The sequence below is a fragment of the Dysidea avara genome, chromosome 9 (genome assembly GCF_963678975.1).
Source record: "Dysidea avara chromosome 9, odDysAvar1.4, whole genome shotgun sequence".
Classification (NCBI taxonomy): domain Eukaryota; kingdom Metazoa; phylum Porifera; class Demospongiae; order Dictyoceratida; family Dysideidae; genus Dysidea; species Dysidea avara.
The window spans coordinates 10,848,016-10,870,280 of NC_089280.1; the positions used below are offsets into that span (position 1 = coordinate 10,848,016).

General features: G+C 37.9%; 2 protein-coding genes and 1 long non-coding RNA gene across 6 annotated transcripts; 1 reads left to right on the forward strand and 2 right to left on the reverse strand.

Moving 5' to 3' along the window:
• The first annotated feature begins 1,840 nt into the window (after positions 1–1,840).
• On the forward strand, positions 1,841–4,277 carry LOC136267146 (uncharacterized). 3 transcript variants are annotated; one of them, XM_066062227.1, is made up of 4 exons: positions 1,841–2,127; positions 2,595–3,232; positions 3,278–3,354; positions 4,099–4,277. In XM_066062227.1, exons 1-3 carry the CDS (start codon positions 1,890–1,892, stop codon positions 3,341–3,343), a joined length of 942 nt encoding a protein of 313 aa, XP_065918299.1. In that variant the 5' UTR covers positions 1,841–1,889; the 3' UTR covers positions 3,344–3,354; positions 4,099–4,277. The 3 variants fall into 3 exon arrangements, with proteins under 3 accessions (XP_065918299.1, XP_065918298.1, XP_065918300.1); XM_066062228.1 differs by having other exon boundaries at positions 1,845–1,914; positions 1,976–2,127; positions 3,278–4,277; XM_066062226.1 differs by having other exon boundaries at positions 3,278–4,277.
• On the reverse strand, positions 3,265–7,075 carry LOC136267147 (uncharacterized). The gene is made up of 3 exons (XR_010706541.1): positions 7,034–7,075; positions 6,782–6,851; positions 3,265–3,686 (listed from the first exon to the last, which is right to left on the reverse strand). It is a non-coding gene; the product is annotated as an uncharacterized lncRNA (long non-coding RNA).
• Positions 7,076–7,361: 286 nt separating this feature from the next.
• Positions 7,362–21,413, reverse strand: LOC136267148 (solute carrier family 22 member 15-like). 2 transcript variants are annotated; one of them, XM_066062230.1, is made up of 8 exons: positions 21,065–21,413; positions 18,782–19,209; positions 16,926–17,147; positions 16,335–16,469; positions 10,370–10,458; positions 8,220–8,413; positions 7,700–7,858; positions 7,362–7,460 (listed from the first exon to the last, which is right to left on the reverse strand). In XM_066062230.1, the coding sequence occupies exons 1-7, from the start codon at positions 21,377–21,379 to the stop codon at positions 7,715–7,717; spliced, it is 1,527 nt and encodes a 508-aa protein (XP_065918302.1). In that variant the 5' UTR covers positions 21,380–21,413; the 3' UTR covers positions 7,362–7,460; positions 7,700–7,714. The 2 variants fall into 2 exon arrangements, with proteins under 2 accessions (XP_065918302.1, XP_065918301.1); XM_066062229.1 differs by lacking the exon at positions 7,362–7,460 and having other exon boundaries at positions 7,482–7,858.
• Between the last annotated feature and the right edge of the window lie 852 nt (positions 21,414–22,265).

Here is a 22,265-nt window from a genome sequence, read left to right on the forward strand (position 1 = left end):
ACATAATTTCCTGGGGGGCATGCATACAGACCCCCTAAATTTAAGTGTGCATGTAACAGATCAGAAAATTTGGACACCAAAATTCCTGGAGCCAACCTTGAAGACATATCCTCAATACAACTGTACTGTAACAATGTACATGACTATATACATTTACAATTTTCCTTGGGGAATTATTCACCCCTGAGTACATTGGCACACTGTATGCCCAGTAATAATCTTTCCATTTTTGTCAGTAGATGCATATCTCTATGTGTAGGCCCAGTAGCTACATAATTGTGTCAGGAAGTTAATATGAATTCCTATATTTAGTCATGTAATTTAGCAATCATCTGTTGAACTTTGATGTTCAAAGGGCTGGGGGCCCTGCACCCCAGACTCTCACTGCTAGTAACATAGTGCCGGTTGCTGTTTGAAAATTCCTGGATATGCACTTGGTTTGGAAAGGGGAGATGCACCAAGGTATAAGTATGTATGAGCAGGGGGTCTAGGGAAGTTGCCGGGTGTCTAATCACATCACTGGAATAGAATACTGAACTGGAATACTAGAATGGACTACTGGACTGACATTTTTTTGGTTTTACATATTTTAAGGATGGAGTAACATTGGGATACATTTCAGCACTGATCATGAGTGGTAAATGTGTAACTATATTCACCGTAAAAATAAAATAATATTTGTTAGCTATGGATTGTAATAATAGTTGCTAACTCTTTTCGTGTAAAGTTCCAGGATACGTCAATGGGATTTGTTACTACAGTATGGTGGGTATTTCATTGGGTAGCACTGAATCTATACATTTCAGATGGTGCCAGTTTACCATACTGGCTTAGCTGTTTCTGCTCCCTAGGCAGTATAGTATGAGTGGCACTAGACTGACCTGGCTATGGAATACTGGACTACTGGAATGAATTTTATTTTAAAAACCGATGTGATTTTAAACAAGCTTTTCCCTACAACGCTAAAGCTGATTTTGCTAGCATTCTAGAGTTACAAACGCCATAGGCTTAATCATGGACTCCTGTGATTAACATCACCACCATTTAGATTAGAGAAATACATAGCCACACAAACGTTGGTGTATATTTGAGTGAAAAAATTGCTGGTTGTTTAATTTTACCACTGGTTATTGAAGTTTTAAAAACTTCCAATCGATTAACTATGAAAGTAAACAGCATTGTGATGGCACTACTGTAAATCAGAGTGAATAGATAATTTATTTCACACTACTTCGGAGTACTCCAGCTGTACTTAACCTAGCTCCTACTACATTGACTACAAAAAACTGGCCCAAGTAAAGCTACTGGTGTGAGCTACATATATATAGCTGTATAAATATGTGGAGTTTTCAGATTGTAATTTAAAGCTGACGTTTAAAACAAGTCATAATTACATTCAGTCTGAAGCTTAATTCTCATTAATGAATTGTACTACTTTATTGTCCTTACTTCAGCCAATTCTTTACTTGTACGAGTATACTAGAGCAGAAACAGGCCAGTATGGTAAACTGGCACCATCTGAAATGTATGGATTGCTACTCAATAAATACCCACCATTTTGTAGTAACAAATTATCTCATAGATGTATCCAGATGATACCCAGAACTTCAGTAGCAACTATTATTACAACCCATAGCTAGCTAATTAGCTACAAATATTACTTTGTTGTATGTTTTCAGATCCCATTGACATTTAGCATACCATTTTTTAGATGATATTCAATCAAAGGGATCCAAAAGGGGAATTTATCCTTCCCCCCTCACTCTTCTCTATCCTTAAACCAAATACATACAAAATTGAGATACTCTAATACTAATAGGTGCTTCTTGCAATAATTAATTTGCGTGTCAAGCAACTGAAATTAATGAAGCGCCTATTTAATTATATCGATGGATTCAGAGCGCGGGACGGCAAGTGCTGGCATAGATAATGTAGGCTCCCAGGTATATTTTACAGGTTCTTTTATTGTCTGTAGTGCTGGTAACAAGAGGGCAAGTGTTACCAACCAATCTACTAGCAAGCGGTTTAAAAATGTTGATCCACGTATGGCATCACAGATGGGACATTTTAGCCTGGCTAAGCGTAAGAATGTTACACCTCAGAACACGGAACCTTCTACTATTGGAAGTAAGTTAATAACACCGCTGTGCCGTTTCTGTCTAAGACCACTCCAAATAAATTCTCTGTTTTCCGTCCTGGACTCAAACGTATTCGCATGGCGGGCGGGCGGTCCGGCATTTCCATTATTTCATTATAAGATTGGCAGCTTTTCAAGTCATTATTTGCCTAGCACAATCATTAAAAACTGTATAAAAGCATGCGTAAGCTTGTTCCTTCCTTTTTAAGTTGCAAAAATAGCACAAATGTGAAGTTTGTGCCGACTTAATAGCACTGCTTACACGTGAGCTGACATGGTTTCAAGTGAGCCTGTCGGTATGTAACAATAACCGAAATAATGGAAGATTCAAAATAATGGAATATTTAGAGCTGACAGTAATTAGATGCGGGCGGTGGACGGGAAACAGAATTTATTTGGAGTGGCCTAATTGATAGTTGATCTTGTTATAAATTACTGTACTCACTCACTGGTGTAGGTGCCTCAGCTTTAGATAATGTTGTTAAGGAGTTGGAATCAACTTTTCCAGCACTGATTGTTGAATCATGTGTTCTTGGTGGAAGGAGATGGGCCATAGTACGCGGAAAGCCCAGTATGGAATCTAGCATCGATTTACCAGTCTACTCTTCCAGAATGATCATCACTGTTAGTGCTGAGGATACAGTCTCCTTCAAATTTGAAGCCATGTTCGTAATCATTGCAAATGGAGTGCTACCAGCTGACCGTGATCGATTTCACGAACTGGTTCGGTCCTTGTGTCCAGAGTCTGGGTATTTCTTGTGTGAAGGGATACCGTATGAAATGGCTACCTTGATGGATTTTCAAACAAAGAGTATGCGTAAATGGGATTTCCCCTTCCAGAGACTAGACCACAAAAACTGTGATATGTGGATGTGCTCAACATCACTAACATCAACTACTCGGCGATGTAAATGCTGCTCAAATTTGATGTATTACATCAAAAGGGAAGGAAAGAAGCAACAGGCTGTTACTGCTGAAGAAAAGGCTGCAAGAGTACACCCATCATCACATTTTCCCATCAAATATTTATCACCAGCTAACCAAGAAGAAAGGAGAAATTCTATAGTGAAGGAAAAAAAGGCTTTGCAACGACAGGTACCTAGATAATAGTGATTTTGTGTGTATAAATAACATTTACAGGTGAAAAAACGGTTAACTGTAAATGATGCGAATGTCGACGATGTCACCAATGCCACCACAAGTTGATGCCACCGCAAGTTACATTGTCAAGCAATTTGACAAAAAAAAAATAGTGAAAACACACTGTACATTTATAGTTATTATACAATTGTACATAATTTGTTCCTTCTAGTGTCAATTCCTTTATCACTGACAATCCTCACTCATCAGCTTTGAATTCACTTGTTTCCATTGCAAGTCTTAAAGTGTCCTTGCAAGCAGTGTCAACAATTTTGGATTGGCTTTGTTAGTATAAAATGATACTACAATGTTTAATCATCTCGGTTATCTGTTACAGTGGAACCTCAGTTATCAGAACCCCTTGGGACCAGGGGTGGTCCATAAGTCTGAAAAGTCCATACCTCTGAAACTGTGTATAAATAAATAACCTTAAAATAGCACAAATAACATTGTTAAAATATCAGTATTATTCAACTACCCTAATAGAACAGTTACTACTCAGTCATTTCCGTAGTTCGGTTAACCGAGAATCCACGTCCGGATAACTGCGGTTCCACTGTACTTTAAACTGCCTGCTTGGTGCCTAATTGATCAGAACTGTTTGCAGTTTAATTTGACCTTATAACTTGCAAGTATAGTGGGGAAGTCATCTTTCCCCTAATTTTGGAACTTAATTACCCCCAGTAAAAAATGATCTATCCATTCCATTCATACTATTTAAAACAAATATCTTACTTACTGCTTTTCCAAGGTGCCTAAGACATGCGCGCATTTATAAATACTGTATGAAACAATCAAATATGCATTGTTGTTTGTCTCAGGCACTGCATCAAGCTGGGCACTGATTACTTAAAGGCACTACAGTATAACAGAACGTTCAAGTACCTCCAACTTCAAAGGAAGCTAATTTGGAAGAAGTATAAGTCAAAGGGAACTTATAAATGTACTTTTATAAAAGACAGAAATATGCCACTTTGTTCATCTTATTTTATTTTGCTAACCTACAAGGGAATGCATGAGTGTACTTTTCAGGGGTAAAGCCGTATAGCCTTCATTTTTCTACATGCCCAAGACCTGTTTATAAGTGCATTTACAACATAACGTCCCTTCTGAATCTGTTAGAATCACTCCGCCATTAATAGGTAGCAATACTTGGAGAAACCATAAATAATATGGGGAAAACACATTTCTATAAACACAATAGAACTAAGAGTCAACATGTATAATACAATTGAGCACATATACTTATGCAGACTCAGTGAATAAAGTTGTTTTATGGTTATATAATGCTCCTTACAGTTATATAAGAACAGTTTGTCAAAACATTTAATGAGATTGCTGCGCACTCCATAGAATTGTGAACTACTCCCTGTTTTTTTTTGAATAGGTAAAAGTGCAAAGCTAATTTTTTTACACTCACTTCCACCTGGTAATGGCAAATTTTATTTAAAAAGCTATTTCAAATCTTTGTAGAACTAATGTGTGAACTACTAAAGACCTGATAAAAAAAGTAGCTCCTCACAATGGTAGATAATCAGATAGCTAAATACTGTCTAAAAGCAAATCAAGCACCATTGAGCAAAGTGTGATGGTAGAGTTTATAAAAGCAAATCAAGCACCATTGAGCAAAGTGTGAAGGTAGAGTTTACTCTGAAGGTAGAGTTTACTCTGAAGGGCTAAACATGAAACTCACACTACATGCATCCCTGAGAGTTCCTGTTGTTGTAAAGAGTGAAGAACAAAATGTTTTGTACAAGGTGCTTTATGGTGATAGCTTATGAAACTTTGTTTAGTAATCATTATTGTGTTATGAACAATTTATTGTGCATGACTACGTTAGGTAGTGTAAAACCAATTTAAAGAAAATAAGATAATAGAGATTGTTACACAAAGTAGAAACAAGTGTTTGCATGTTCTACAACTACAATGGAGTATGTCAAACCCTTTAAAGACCTAAGAATTGATAACTATAATCACACACAGATCTCCATTTTAGATATGGTCAGGAGCTAGTAAGCACCACAAGGTACAAAGGAACATGTTTTTTAACCATCATGAAATGCCTTTGCAACCACATGTACTTATAGAGAGAGCAGTAATTGCCTGGGCTGTGCCTGGTTGTGTTAACAGCTGCTAGTAATTATTAAGCAGCCATAGAGTGTTAATACCTGGTATATAGATAAATGGATGGTGATTCGATCTGTTTCTTGTCCATACAGCAGAGAGAACTTTCAAAATGGTTGAGTTCATTGTTACAATATTGAAGCTGTGCTGTTCAGACTCTTAAGTTTGCAAATAGCAAACAAACATATACTTTGACTCATTATGGTTTCCCTTTAAAAAACTGTATCATAAGTGGCTTGACGGTGATGATCAAGCAACCAGCTCAGACAGTGGTGGAACCACTAGTATTATAGAGACTACAAGAAAATGAGTTCTACAATCAGGAATGCATAACTCCAGCAATTATTTAAGCATGAATGTATATTGGTTAATGGATTGGATATATACTAGGTGAATGCATAACATTGAAGGGCAAACCTAGAATCTAGTTTTATTGCATGTTCACTTGCAAGGATAGTGTCAGTACTGATAGGTATAGGTCAAGTCATGGAACAGAGAAAGGCCGGCATAGTCATAAGACTCAGAACAACTATAAAGTGCACAGGTTTTCTTGTATAGGTCAGTGAAAATCAAAGTGGTACAATAATTTCAATTCTTTGAAAAAGTACTTGCATTGCGGGGTAAGTAGAATTCTAGGAAAACAGGAACAAAATGTGAGAACCACCAACAGTAAATGCCTGATAAAGGTCATCATGTCAATTATACTGATTGTTTTGTGGCTACCCTTCATTGAAATACTGCAGTAGTGCATTGTTTGACGAGGGACTGCATTGAAAGCCTGTGAATTGAACACTGAAAGTTAGCTACTCCCTTAAAATCATAAGTAACAATGAGATTACCAAGTATTCTAATTAACGGACAGTGCATGTACCTGCAACCTCAGAATACAAGCCACATGGAGTAGCCATGTGGCAGCAGTATGTATAGTTAGTTGACTGGCACTCCAATAGAAGGCTAAGGACATGGGGACTCCTCTTGGTGCCTCTTCAGCTTGACAAGCTAGTACACTACTGTATATGCATACCCCAATTGTATGACTTCTTATCTGGAAGCAGTTTTTAAATAGGCACTGTCAGCTTACTCTAGAATACATTGTGAACCTTTTTTCATTAGTGAATAATTGAATCTCAAAATGTGTTGGTTTCATAAAAGTAATTAGCTAGTCTACCTATAATTTATACCAGCTATAGTCCAGGCTTTCAATGCAGGTCCCTGGTGAGATATAATATCATAAGTAATGTAACATTTTGACTGTTCTATTAGAGTGTTTTAATCGTTTTAATGGAAGGCTGCAAAGTAGCAATCCAACCTGTATATTGGCATTGATGACCTTATCAGGCACTTTTCAGTCCATTTCCTAGAATTCAAAATTCAACTTACACTTTTTGTTGGTTCCTTTTGACTTTAGGCTGCTTATACTTGCTTCTGCTGGCATAGTATCCAGAGCAGGCTAAAGAATTAAGAGGTGAAGTTTGAAGCATACATGTGACAGACACTAAATATAATGCAATTCTGGGGGCATGCCCCCAGGAAAAATTTCAGGTCTTAAAACACCGTAGATTTGATATACTATTTTTGGTACATGTAAAAGTACAAAATGTGAATGTTCTATTAGGGTGTTTTGATCTGAACCTTTAACATCCTGCACTGAAATCTACTTGACTATTTCCCCCACCCTCCCCCAGCTGCTAGCAGTTGTTAACCAGTCTAAGGTACAGAAAGGTTACACTGAACAACCTTCATCAAAATTAATATTGAGTAAACAGGAAATAAACTTAATACTAAAATACATGACCACAAAAATGTGCAACTACATACAAAATATGCTTGTGTTACAAATTAAAAATAGACGGTAGAACATTCAAAGCCTGTAAGTGTAACTATACCTATTGTGGCTAGCTAATTTACTGTAGAAGATTAGTGTAACTATATAATATGTACGTATATCTCTCATTATACCAGTAAACCATGTAAATTTATATAATTAAAATATTTACAATTCTAATGAAAAATAAAACAGTAATGAAAAATAAATAGTTCTAATCTATTCTTTAATTCAATTTGTGACCCGGTCTGCGAAAAGGGCTCTTATAGCCTTTCCAATTGCATATATATGGTAACCCATAACTTGACTGGTGAATATGGTACAAGCCTACAATTTGGTCACTCAACAACCCTAACCAGGCAGTAGCTGTGGGTGTAATTACATGGTGATAGCTTTAGTAGATTAGGAGTTATGATTAGCCAAACATGGATAATTGGAAAGGCTATAAGAGCCCTTTTCGCAGAACGGGTCACATTTATGTTTTATTTTTACACACGTGAAGTATGCCTTAATTCATGGAGAGTATCAGGTAATGATTTTCCTTTAGTTTCTGGTAACAATAGAGACATTAAACCAGATATCAGTGGTACCAGTCCCATCACTATCAGAGGTAGTCCCAAACTCCAGTTGTTCTGTAGAGAAAGTCACATACAATTAACTCAGTAGTATTAGACAAAATTTGCCTATGTTCGAAGAATTGTGAAAAAATCTATGGATATATTTTTAAGTAACACACATGCATTCTATCCATGATGCTTTGTACTTAAAAATCTAGCTTGTACTATTATGTAGGGTTTTTGCAGATATTGTTTCATAAGTTATCTTTCATAATGGAAAACCACTACAGTATGCTTACAAGTGATGACACCATTCACAAAAAAAAGCACAATTGTACAAAGGAAAAATTAATGGGAAACATTATTCTTAGCTGAAGGTAATATTGCAAAATCCAGAAAATTTTATTCTAGCTATATGGCACATGTACACACTTACCAGTGATGCTACGAAAGGAGCTAGTATTCCACCAACCCTGGCAGCTACTGAAGAGACACCTAATCCTTTATTACGTACTTCAGTTGGGAACAGTTCACTGGTGTACACATAGAGTAGAGCGAATGCCGTGGACACTGCAAACTTTCCAGTTAATGAGAGCATCATGGTTGTACCAACCAGAGTATTAGCCACATCTATACAATGGCAAATCAATAATCATTAAACAATATAAACATGATGGAGGGCAAACACAAAATGTCAATCAAGACACACAGCAGTGTGTCATCAGACCATGTGCATATGACAGGAAGAAAGAAAACTTGATTTTCACACCTGCAAAGCTCCATGGTCCCTTCTCCAAAGCACATCATTTTTGCAGTATAGCCGTCTGACAGGTAGGGTAGGCCACACAGCAAATTTGATTAAATTTGCTCCAGCCATTCATGATAATTATATGAGCAGCCAAAGTTTTTCGTAAGGGATCTACAGGAACCTAGATTATTCTTTTCGCACACTTTGCAAAACTTTTTATAAAATGCATAATTCAATTAAACTTGGTACAGATTAAAGAGTGTATGAAGGTGGGTTCATGGACTATTCTCAATTTCCAAGGAATCTGAAAAGTGTCCACAGTGCAAAATGTTCATTCGCCAAAAAAAGAGATTGAATTTCTGTCACAGCTACAGAATAAGCCACTTACAGTAATAGCTTGAAGATTTGGTGTGTACATAGGATAGCCATCGTAGTAGTGCCTTTTGATGGTAGCAACAGCTACAGGCTTACAAGGCAAAAAACCGAACAACGTAAATCACAGGGTTAAGATACTTTAATAGAGCAGTCACTGGAAGGTAAAAAAAGTGCATGAAAGTGTTGAGAAAAACTTACCAGAGGGACCTCCATACTGAACATCCAAATCCTCAACCACTGAGCCACTGCTATCGTGGCTGTTCACGTCAGTTAATTTCTACTCTATAAATGGAAATTTTCTACTCTATAAATGGAAATTCTAGCTAAAATTTACTTAAGAGATCTACCAATGGAAATTCTCTGTGTTCTATTAGAATTCCTAAAAAAATGCGCTCATATACCCTAATAGAACAGTCATTTCCGTAGTTTGGTTAGCCAAGAATCCGGATAAGTGGGGTCTGAATAACCGAGATTCCACTGTATTTCTTGGCCACCACCTTTGATTTCACAACATTTTTCAACTAGGCTATTGAAGGCCAAACCCATTTTTCATAGCTTGGCTATTTTTGTGTGGGTTTTTCACCGATATTTCCGATACCAGTATTTGTACTGAAATTATTTGCCGATACTGATACCGATACTATACATTGAAGCCTAGACAAGTTTATTATAGAAATTTCATTGTTGTGATACATAGCTAGCTATTAAAATATCACAGTAATTGATTAATCTCAGTTCAATCAAGTTTTAAATATTCATTGTATAACAGCTAAACATGATAAAAACATCATTGTGGATCACTAATTTCTTGATTTGAGATAGTTTTCTTGTAAGCTTATTGATAAGGCAATTGATTGCGTGGGAGGCCGATAATTGTACAATGTTTGTTACAGCTTTTCAACCAAACCTTTTGATGAAAAGGCAAGCCAAGTAGTCATAAACTTATTTCTTGAGGAACAACTGCATTACCATTTAATTACAAAGGATTCACGTGCTCTAATATATTAGAATACACACGGAGCAGTTGCAGCAATACTTGGAAAAGGGTAACAAAGGCTTTGTTTTGCTACTTTGTTAGCTCAACTAAGTTACTGATAAGTTATTAGCTACTGGAAACTTAGCTAGAGATGGTTTAATAAAAGTGGTGAGTGTCTACTGTGGTATCTGTACCTTGTATTACCGATACCAATCCAATACCGATACCACTGGTATCGGCATCGATACCGATACTGGTATCGGTATCAGTCCACCTTTAGTGGGTATATTATCTGAATACCAAAAATGACTGTTCGCTTACTTAGGGTATGTGTATTGCTCCATTGGAGCAAAGCACTGAATAACTGTTTCATTAAACGAATGACTGTTGGATTATTTTTTAGTTATACAAACATGCTAATTGACCATCCAATGTACACAACACATATACAGTCCCATAATGCTGCAAATGTATTCTGTTGACTTACACTGACTGATCCACTGAACAACACCACTACATATACAAGCTATTCCAGTTAATAATAGGGTTAACACCAATGACATCTTCCTCCCATAACTATACAAAAAAGATCAATATAGCTTGTGTAACAGTCAACACACATCCATGACATCATGAAGTTTGGACAGATAATTTTTTTCTGAGGTACCCAATTAAAACTTTCCGGCCAATATGAAGCAAGTACACTCTGAAATTCTGTACACATGACCAAAATTTTTACAGTTATCGTAAGAACATAATTATTGTATCCTAACAAGGCATTGATCGATGTAATGAAGCTCACTAGTGCAAGGGCTGGCTTGAATTAAAAAATTACACCAAGTGCATAATATAAAATCGGTGGTAGCTGTCGTAATAACTCGCAGAGAAAAATTCCCACCATCAAATCATATTATAGTAAGGCAGCTAAGACCTTTTTTTGTGCACTTTTGGATAAAAGCATGAAACTTGGCACATAGTTTGTATTCATCATAAAGGTCAATTTTCAGTAGGGAGCCACCTCAGATTTGACCTTTTGTGACCTCTACAGGTCAATTAAGCTCACGAAAATACATTATCTTGCATTAACACCAGTTCCACAAATAATAAACCTTAAGTGTTGGGTATCAAATGAAAGCTGAGACTTCAGGGAGTGTAATGAAACCAAAATTACACCTGTAGCACGTACCAAATCATAGACATGTTTTTTTTTACTGCCTATTTTTTAGTTTTAAACATGACCTGTGTGAAGGTATTTCAATAGCACAACCTTCTCTTGAATTGATTTTTCATGCCTGCCTGATTTTTTCATGCATGTCATTCTAAACATTCCAACACCATAGTCTTCAAAAATTTTAAGAGTGGATTCTGTAAAGTTGTGCTCTACTAAGTCAGGTAAGGCATGTATTGTATGTAAGTTAAAAATATTGCAACTACACTCTTAATACAGGATATGGCCTCTAAAAAGTATTAATAACGCTCTGTTATGGCAAAGGGCCATGTGTTAGTGGATACTGAGACTCCCACACCAAAAAGAATTGATACAGGGGGCATTAATTGGGAGTTTTGTATACTGTGCCAAGAGAATGGGACAGGACTGCAGTGTCCATATGCAGTTAAAAATAAGAAGATGATTACTGGTAGTGGCCATAGGTCTTTAGTGGAACAGCTAATTAGCTTTAATGAGCTTGGTCACATGCCAATCAATGTTGATATCCAACAGCTGGATGATGGTGGTGGTATTGAAGCCACATTGGCAAGGAACCGCGCTGGATGGCATAAGTCCTGTCGTCTGCAATTTAACTAGACAAAGTTAGAACGACTAAAGAAACAACAAAATAATGAGAAAGTTAGTATGCCTCCATCTGTACACAAACGTTCAAGTCACAGATCTACCTGTATTTACTTTAAAGATGACAAGTGTTTTCTTTGCGATAATCCAGGTGGATCTGAAGGTCTACACAATGCTTCAATATACAACATTGATGCAAAAGTACGCAAATGTGCCATAGCTTTGAAAGACACTACCCTTCTAGCCAAGCTTGAACCTGGGGACATGATTGCTCTAGAAGCCAAGTAATGTCTTGTGGATCTATACAACAGAGCTAGGGCACTGGACGGAGCAGGTCAAGAAAAAGATTGTGAGGCTCATTTACATGGAATTGCTTTAGCAGAATTAGTTGCATTTATGGAAGACCTTCGGAAGGAAGATATTGCACCAGTTTTCAAATTGACAGATCTTACACAGATGTACAAGAATCGACTTGAACAGCTTGGTGCTGTTGTTGATGGTCGCATACATTCTTCAAGGCTCAAAGACAGGTTGCTGTCAGCACTTCCAGATCTTCAGGCACATCTACAAGGCAATAGTGTCATTCTCAGTTTTAATGAAGATTTTATTGTAGCTCTTACAAAAGCTTATGATTTTGATGATGATGCAATGCACTTAGTACGTGCAGCGCAAATAGTGCGCAAAGAAGTGTTTGAAAAGAAAAAATTTGTTTGATGGATCTTTCAAGCACTCAACTGAACAAGAAGCTGTAGCACCATCACTAATGGCCCTTGTTAGAATGATTCTAGATGGCCCTAGCATCAAGCATCAGTCTGACACTGGCATGTCCACCTCGAGGGCTGCTCTTTCCATATCTCAAATCCTTATGTTCAACAGTGTGAAATATTGTCGAGGCGCAGATTCTGTTAATCACAGTCGTGAACGACATAATCGTGATCGTGAAACGCCACTTGCTTTGTATGTGGCATTTAAGCTCCATGTTGCTACTAGAAAAAGATCTCTTATTGATGCATTGTTCAATCTGGGTATCTGTATTTCATATGACCGCCTTCCGCAGTTGACATCTGATTTAGGCAATGGAGTGTGTGAGCGATTTGAGTTAGATGGTGTTGTGTGTCCTCCAAAGATGCGTAGTGGACTTTTCACAGTAGCAGCAGTTGACAACCTTGATTACAACCCTAGTGCTACAACGGCAAAAGACTCATTTCATGGCACAGGCATTTCACTCATGCAACATCCTTCCCACACATTCGGAGGTCATGATCGAGGTGTGCTAATCATTGATCAAACCGTTTCTCATGGAAAAAGAATTACTCTGCTTCCTCAGAAATATACTAGTGTACTTCCAGCTGCTTTTAAAACCAAAGAATTTAACGTTCCTCCTGTCAATGGCTCTGTACAACCTACCAACATCAATGCTACTGATGAGGGAACAAAGGCAGAATGGAAATGGCTTGAAGTAGTGAAGGAAAATCTCAAGAAGAGCCCATTACAGAAATCTGATTGGATAACCTGGTCTGCCTATCATTCCAACATGCAAACTGCAGTGATTCCACCAGCTGCAATCAATGTACTGTTACCCTTGTTCTTAGACAGTGCTCATTCTGTAGTAATGATTAAACATTTTTAACTTTAATATACATATATTAATATGAAATACATGCTACAGGTGTAATTGTGGTCTCATTACACTCCCTGAAGTGTCAGCTATCATTTGATACCCAACACTTAAGGTTTATTATTTGTGGAACTGGTGTTATTGTAAGATAATATATTTTCGCATACTTAATTGACCTTTAGAGGTCGCAAAAGGTCAAATCTGAGGTGGCTCCCTACTGAAAATTGACCTTTATGATGAAAACTAACTATGTGCCAAGTTGCATGCTTTTATCCAAAAGTGCACAAAAAGGCCTTTTTAAAAGGCTTAGCTCTCTTACTATTATGTATGATTGTTTTGTCTTGTTACATTAGAAGATTTGACTGTTCTATTAGGGTATATTGAGATACATAGCTCTCTTAGACATGATATCAACTACTTAAAAATCTATTTCATGAACTTCATGTTATATTTACTGCTGCAATTGGTAACCAAGGCTTGGAATGAACATTTGGCTTTCACAGCAGATAATATATGTGACCATCTCAGCGAAAACCAGTCTAGTTTGCACAACTTCTGAATTTATTTTCATTTTCTCAGCATTAACTACATTGTCCAAGGAATGGTTCGCCAAAGTTTCAGTCAATTATGGTGAGTAGTTTTGGAACTACAGTACTAGAAAGTAGGGACAGCAAGGAAATTGATTTGTACAGTGACTATACTAAAAGTAAACAACAGGCACTTACATTGGCAGTGATAACTTCCATTTGGATTAGTCTACAGAGTTGAGATTTGGCTTACAATGCTGACCATGGATTGACAGATCAACCAAGGTATAGGTTTAGCCCTGCAGTCACTTGTATATAGGTGTATGAAGGCAGTTTTACTGAAAAATGGCAACGATTTTGGTTTATGTCTACCGTATCATAAACAAATGTACATGACCTGCAAACCATTGGGGCTACAGAAACGAAACAAAGATTTTCGAACTCCGCATGAGTAACGAATAAGATGGTGTATAGGTTTAATCGATTTAAGACTTCCTTTCCTGAGTAATGGCTTGATTAAACTTGCATAAAATTTCTTTGTAACATGCATAATTTCACCGACTTTTTTAAATTTCATTTTTCTCAAAACGCATGCTTGTGCAAACTAGACGGGTCTTCGCTGAGACTGTCACATATTAGATGTAATTAAATGCACTTCCTTTGCTGTTATGTACATTCAAATGTATTCGTGTTACAACCATAATGTCAGTCAATGTGTTATATCATAAAACTACCAAATGTTGTACTATTTTAAAAATCACAAACTACCATCTTTATCTCCAAGTCTGTTTAAAATTTCTACACACATCTGGTCTACATATAGTAATCAACATAATTTATGCAGAAATAACACTACACAATGCTGTAATCGTATTCAACCACCACGTACCAACGCTATTGCATTTTAGCAATACCGTTAATACCAAGTCCTACACTTAATACCTCACAGCACTAGCATCTTCCTTTGTAATTTTCACGTAATGCAAATGGTGCATCATATATGTATTGTACAGCCTCATTATATTTCCTAATTGGAAGTATTCAACATAATATCAAAGCACCAGGAAAATTAATAAGTAAAGTGAGCAAGCGTGTAGCTGTTCTTGTACAAAAATATAAACTAAAGAAAACATACACATTGTTGGTACAGTAATGCTATAGACAAAGATGACAAACTCACTAGCTCCCAATATGGGTGATATTAAGTCTCTAACTTGTAATCTACTACGAATGATAAGCATTAACAATATGTACCACTCTGCGTGGGCAGTTCAAAGGCCCCGTCAGTGCCATAATTTGTATTTGGCACTCTTGCTGACTGCAGCAAGTGCATTATAACTTAAAACGCACTGGTTGCAGTTTTGCAGACTACAACGAGTGCATTACAAGTTATAATGCACTGACCGCAGTGCAATATACAGATATTGCACTGGCTGCGGTTTTGTGCAGCAATGCACAAGTGCCGGCAGCTGAGACCACTACGACACCTCACCTAATAGGTGGAAAGACACATCACAGATCACTCGAATTCTGACATGTAAAGGTCGATTGTGGGCCATAACGTCACCAATACGTATAATGTTTACCAAGAGCCAATGGCGATCGAAAAAGCCAACGCGGTGGCCACAACTCTAGTCTACACATATATTATATATATATATAAACATACTTATACACCTTACTAGTCTGGTGCCATCTGAGCCCAGATTAAACTGTAGTCCACTTTGACAATGACTTATTCTATTCTAAATAATACCCACCTTTACATTCGGTTGTGGTAACCAGTTTTTGTCATGCCACCAGATTCGAGTTTAGCCAGTGTGAATAGTAAGAATTAGACTAGTATCGTTTAGTAGTTAGGTTTTGTTTACTTAAACCGTCTATTAGCTGCTTTTTTCGCTCGAGAGAATCACTATGGCGCTTAGTGTATATGGAGATTGAGTGATCATGCTGGCATGCTGAGCACTACATGATGAGAGTCGAACAGCAAATGCAGGTTAGTAATATAACCCATAGCGTACTAGCTTTCAATCTCAGGTGGCTGCAGTACTGTAGAGGGAACGCCATCGCAATGTTCGGCTTGGTTACCCACAATCGATGTTAGAAACCTGGCCTTTATAACAGTTACAGCTATCTTGTGAGACTCTCCCCACCTATTAGGTGAGTGGTACAAAACAGTTATACAACATGCACTCATGCTCTGCCTGTATAAACGCACTTGCCTTTGGGCCTGACGGCCCTCAGGCTTGTGCGTTTATATCAGGCAGAGCACTCGTGCCCGTTGTATAACTATATAATACTGTACCAGCAAGGCCAGAGTGCTGAAATCAAAGTATGTAAATACATGTATGCAATCGTACCACAATGCTATGTTAAAGAGCCGTGTCACTTTGGAGTTGTTAGTAAACAGAAATTTGGAAAATGATGCAAAATCCAATCACAGTTTTATTAGCATCTTTTACATATAGCGACAAGACTTTGATCTACCCACACACAATACTACAAACTGAGTACTAACCGATCAACTATTAGACAACACACCAGTTGACCAGGTATTTCCACTAGACCCATCAGTGCACAACTAACATACAAGTTGTCTGATAAACTATCAGCTCCTAGTGATAGTCCATAGTAGGTAATGGAGACTGAGAACCTGTGGGGATATACCAGACATATAATATACATAGTGCATTACGTATGTACACACAAACACACACACACACACACACACACACACACACATGCTGTAAATATATTCTCACTTGGCCTGAGACACCTGTGTGCTAATCTGGTGCTAGGAGCAAATGTATCATGTCTCAAGGTCTGAGTGCCCAAAGTCCCACATGAACCTCACCCATTACGTATGTGAGGAATAAATGGTTGGAATTCTCTAAACCAGGTCAGCTGACAAACTGGAACAATGAAAATAAGGCTTTTTACTTAAGGAAAAACAATAACTACGACTAAGCATCCAACCTTGAATCCTACAAATTTCCAGGCCAGTGCTGGACCACCAATTACTGTGATGACACATGCTCTTACATTCACCCAGATGCATGATATGCACACGTGCACACACACACACATGGATGCACCAACACACACTCACCAGCAAGCCATTGTTACAATAGTTCTAGTACGAATCGTTGAGAAAGAAAAGAGATCAAGTATAGAACTTGAGGTAGTAGATTGTTTGGTAACTTCCCCTTTCTTAAGTTTCACTTCAGGTGGTACCTTTGTACCATTGTACACTGCAAGTGTTTGTAGTACTTGTAGAGCTTCTTCAACATGTCCCTTCAATAGTAACCATCTGGGAGACTCTGGTACGTAACTGTGTGGATAAGATGGATACAATTCTAAAACAACTAAATGTGACTGTTCAATTAGATGACCAACTATAGGTGTATAAATAAGGCAACACAGCAGGATCTTGATTAACTGAACAATTATAAGAATGCTGGAGGTGACTGTTCTATTAGAATATAACAAATGTACGTTCTATTAGAGTAATACAGGCTTTGTATATATATATCCCACATCTTTGTGATCAGGCTGGCACACCAACATAGGAACAACGGAGGACCCACTGTACATGGTTGACTCAGTAAAAAAAGTTTTTTGAGCTTATCCTTGAAATATCCATTCCTTTTCTATACTTCCATTGTACAACCCTGTAAAGTACCGAGGAAGTTGGCTGTGATCATGACAAAAATCATGTATGTGAAATTCTTCAACACAGCATGCAGAAGTGGTTCATAAGTGGTGAAAATTTATGGTTACAGCAGTTAGCCTTGGCGAACCAAATACTTTACATTGTGATATCTACAAGTTATACGAAGTGCTTCTGAATAAATGTGACTGGGACTGCGATAATAGGGCATGTGGGCACATGATTTTTGTCTACTTTTTCACAATTTCATTGCTCATAACGTTTTGTACCATTTTGCTATGGTAAGGCAATTTTTAGCACTTAGTAAGCATTTAATTGGCATCATGATGCAAGTTACAGAATGGAAATACGTTTTTCCAGTACTGAGATATGACCTGTAGAGTGATTGAGTGTAGCTTGTGCCCACATGCCCTGTTTTTGAAGGCCCAGTCACAAATTAATTGTTCAAGGACAAAGGGAGGCTTGAATAGTAATGGTGCAGTGTACCATGATATACATGTATATACGTATGGTACTGCTCAAATGTAACATCGTCTTGTGTGAGTGTGAGCAATTAAAAAATGAGCTAATTAAAGGGCGTGGCACCCATTTTGTCATCCCAGACAAAATTGGATGAATACTCATGAGTGAAACGGGTGCCACACACCCTTTAATTAGCTTGTTTTTTAATTGCTTGCACTCTCACGAGACGACATTACATTTGAGCGGTACTGTATAAACGCACTCACTAGACACATACAACCCAAAGCCTAGCAAAGCCTATGGCAACCATGCAAAGCACAGCTATTGCCGCTCAGCAAACCAGCACTGGGATGCCTGTACACCACTCAGGTGCTTGAACCTTGTGCAGACAAATCCTCTTACTAGTAACCCACAGGAGGACTGTCTGGGCCTCATGGAGAAAGGCCGCAGGACCCAAAGTTTCACAACAACCCCAACACCGCTTAGCGAGACAAAGACAGTCAGGCATTTGCTTTCCCAAAAAAAACACCAGTTACTCATTGATGTTATACACACAGACAAACACACACACAGAGACAAACACGCACACACCTGCACGTGCACACACACACAACACATGCACGCATACATACCAAACTACATCACTTAACTAATATTAGGACACCCAATACAGTAAAACTTTTGATTTTGAATTGTATCTTCACCAGTTTTACCAATACTACCTAACAGTCCACTACAATAATGCCTGGACATTTCACTGTACCGGTACCATGCACATTACAGAACAGCTAACTACAACAAAATGTATGTACTACATTATATGAAGTCCTTACTGAAATGCAGTCAAATGTAAGAACCCTGCAACTGATAATACTCCAGTCAAGATCCTCCAACTAGGGATAATGTATACCATAATTGATAGCAGAGGAAAACAAAGGGCAAAAAATCCAGAATATATTATTCCCATCACAGCTCGATAGCCTGGTCCAATCACTTCCATTAATATCACAAAAATGCATGATAAACAACCAGCATTACAAAATCCAATGAGAAATCTGCACAAAGCAAATTGAATATAATTGAGTGATAATGCAGTCAAGAAGGTGGCACTAAAAAATAGCAATGATGTATAAAAGTATACTTTTCTCCGTCCCATTTTGTCTGCTAAGGGACCAAGGAACCAAGCGCCCAGTAACATTCCAAAGAAAAATAGTGATTGTGACAAGGCAACTTTGTAGAACTGAGAGCAGTACAAATCCCACTGTAAAAGAAACAGTAAACACATACAAGCAAACACCACATTCTGGTAGGAAGAAATGATAGATAGTTTACAGTAGTTATTGATGATTGATTCATGGCAAAGCAAGGCAGTTTACAGTGAACCTAGAGATAGGAAACAAACAATGGATGATGGCCATACACAAACATGAGCACAAGGCACTAGTATGCAAACATTTACAGCTTGAGGCAAGCATATCTTGTTAAAACCAAACAGATTCAAAATTTGCAGAATCTCTGATAGCAATAGAGCATCAAATTCATCAATCCAAAAAAGAAACATATGACGTTGCATAAAATTCTAACGTAATTTAAAAAATTTATTTACTAGTCACTGGATCTGCAAGAAATCTACAGAAATCCAGTGAGGCAGGAAGTCAGAAATTTGACACTAAAACAGAAAAGGTATTAGTGCATACCATCTGCATTAGTACTATTTGACCACAGTTGCACACCGTTGCACACTGTTGCACACCGTTGCATCACACTCATAACATCACTAGTGACATCACTCACACTACATACAACAGCATCAACATAGATAAATTCTTATGGTGCGTAACATATACAAGTGGACTTATGTACCTATCATTCATAACCCCCAGTATGAGATAAACAAGGAGATTTACAAACAAATTTTATTCCAGGTGTGGGGCATTTATCACTGCTATTATTTTATCTTTCCATTTTTACCTAACAGCAATGGTTTCGTGTCTGCAGCAGCAGTGTTACAGCAGGGGGTTTCTAGTGGGGCATTTGTTTCATGGAGTTGTTAAATCCCCACTTGCAACTCTGCCCTTATTGGGAAAGTAGCACCATATATGGGCTTACCATAAGGCCATCATTATTATATTGCTTGTTTCCCGTCACCTAGTGCAGCAAAAACTGATGCGGGCGGGAGGTGATTATCGGTTATTAGTTATACAGTTGACTGTTCTGTCTGAGTACATGACTGCTCTATTAGAGTATCTCGATCTTGAAAAGTGCAAGATCATGCGACCTGTTCAACAAGAGTGGAGGGACTCCAACCCCTTATATAACATACTGCTATGTTTAACAGCTGAGTCATTTTGTGCCTCCCTCCATACTAAATAGTGCATTCCCGTGATCAATAATCAAATAATTAAAATTTGGTGCGGCTACCTGAAAATTGATGGGGGCGGTGACGGGAAAAAAGGAATAAAATAATGATGGCCTAATTAGGTTCCAGCCCTTACACTATTAAGCTTCAAGATGCCACATCTTGTTGAAACAATTTTATTTATTTTTTTCTCCTGTAAGCGTTCGAGCATTAATCGGATAGCTGCAGGTTCGAGGCTACCCAGGTCCAGTCATGGATTTTTTCTCCTTTCTCCACCTTTCAAACACACTTTATGTAACAACAGGCTGTAGGACCAGGTGTCCTACAGACCTTTAGCACTTGTGCTGTAAAGCCTTAATATTTTTTTTTTTTAAATTGGGAATGACATCATTTGCCATGTGAAAAGTGCAAGAACAAAGTTAGCTAATGCACCGATCAATGTTAAGCCCCACTACCCCCCTCCCAGGCGTACATGGGGGATTTGATCCAATTTGACCTTAAAAATCATCCCACTAGTAGTGGGACATTTGACTGTTCAAAACTTTTAGCACCTGCTTGACTTGATTAGCTATGCACCTTCTGCAAGAATAACCTACTTTCTCAAAGTACACTACATGGGGATTTGACTACTCGTCATGCCCCATGGGTGGGGAATTAGATTATTGAAAAAGTCAAATCCCCACCCTTGCCCAGAGGGGAGTGGTGGGGCATAATATTGATAGGTGCATAACTACACACGACATTACTATACACTCACCTCAGCTACGATGCTAGTATATGGTTGATCCACTTCTACCACACAAGATTGTTCCTCGTACATAACACATCTATCATCATCCTTAGTATCGAGTAGTGATCTGGACTCACGCCTGGGACTATCCTGTACCGTCACTGGCTCCACTCCACATTTCCACGATGGTTCCACGCCAATAAATATTATCGACATCACTACTACTCCAAGAATAAGGTGTTGAATGTTAAAATAGATGAATAGTTTCTGTTGGTATCGTCCCCACTGGCCCACTTCTACTAGTACATCGTCCACATCATATTCCTTCACGTTCAAATGCATGACTAAAGGGTGTGAGGCATGGTATTGCGGTTTATTGTGGCCACGTGAGTACAACACAATAGCATGACGTCACGCGATATTCAATTTTAATTTGTTAGCATTGTAAGTTTATTGATTTATATTATGCTATCCCACTAGGACCTGTGAGAGAAGTGAACTATCCTACAGTAGAAGGGAGTCAGAAACCTGCAGCTGAATCTGAAACTATGCTGAATGCAGAACAACAAACCCAGATCTTAGTCTAAGAGGGGCCAAGATTGAGATACTCTATAATTGAGTAGTTACGTAACTAGCTGTGCATAAATTCTCCAATAAACCAGGCAAGAGGTCAAGACCATCATAAGAAATGCATGATTGCCACTTAAGAATAAAACCCGACAGGGGTCAGGGGATGATAGTATGTTTGGTACTTTGATCTTTCAGGTCAAAGCCGGCAGCAAGTCAAGCTAGAAATTTGCAGGACAAGCACAGTTCGTAAAGCGGATAGCTATCATGTTTCAGTACTTTTAGAATAACTATGACAACATGAACAAAAATATCAATACAGTACTAGAATTTGGTAAAGAGTCAAATGTAAGGTATTCCAAGTTTGATGGAGGATATACTGGAATGCTACTCCCTTGTATGAGACCTAATGCATGTTGACTGGCTTCATCCACTGGAAGCAGAGAAGAATTGTTTGAGATACATAGTGATAAACACTATAAATATGTGCATTGGGAATCATGGTCAAAATGTAGACGGAAAAGTTCAGTCACATCTTTTAGCTTGTAAATAGTTCCAGCTTCATCTACATGCTTAGGTTGAAATGCCTCTATGCATAACTACAACAATCAAAAATTTTAAGTATCTTAGATATGATGAAAATACAACCAGTTTCAAGTCA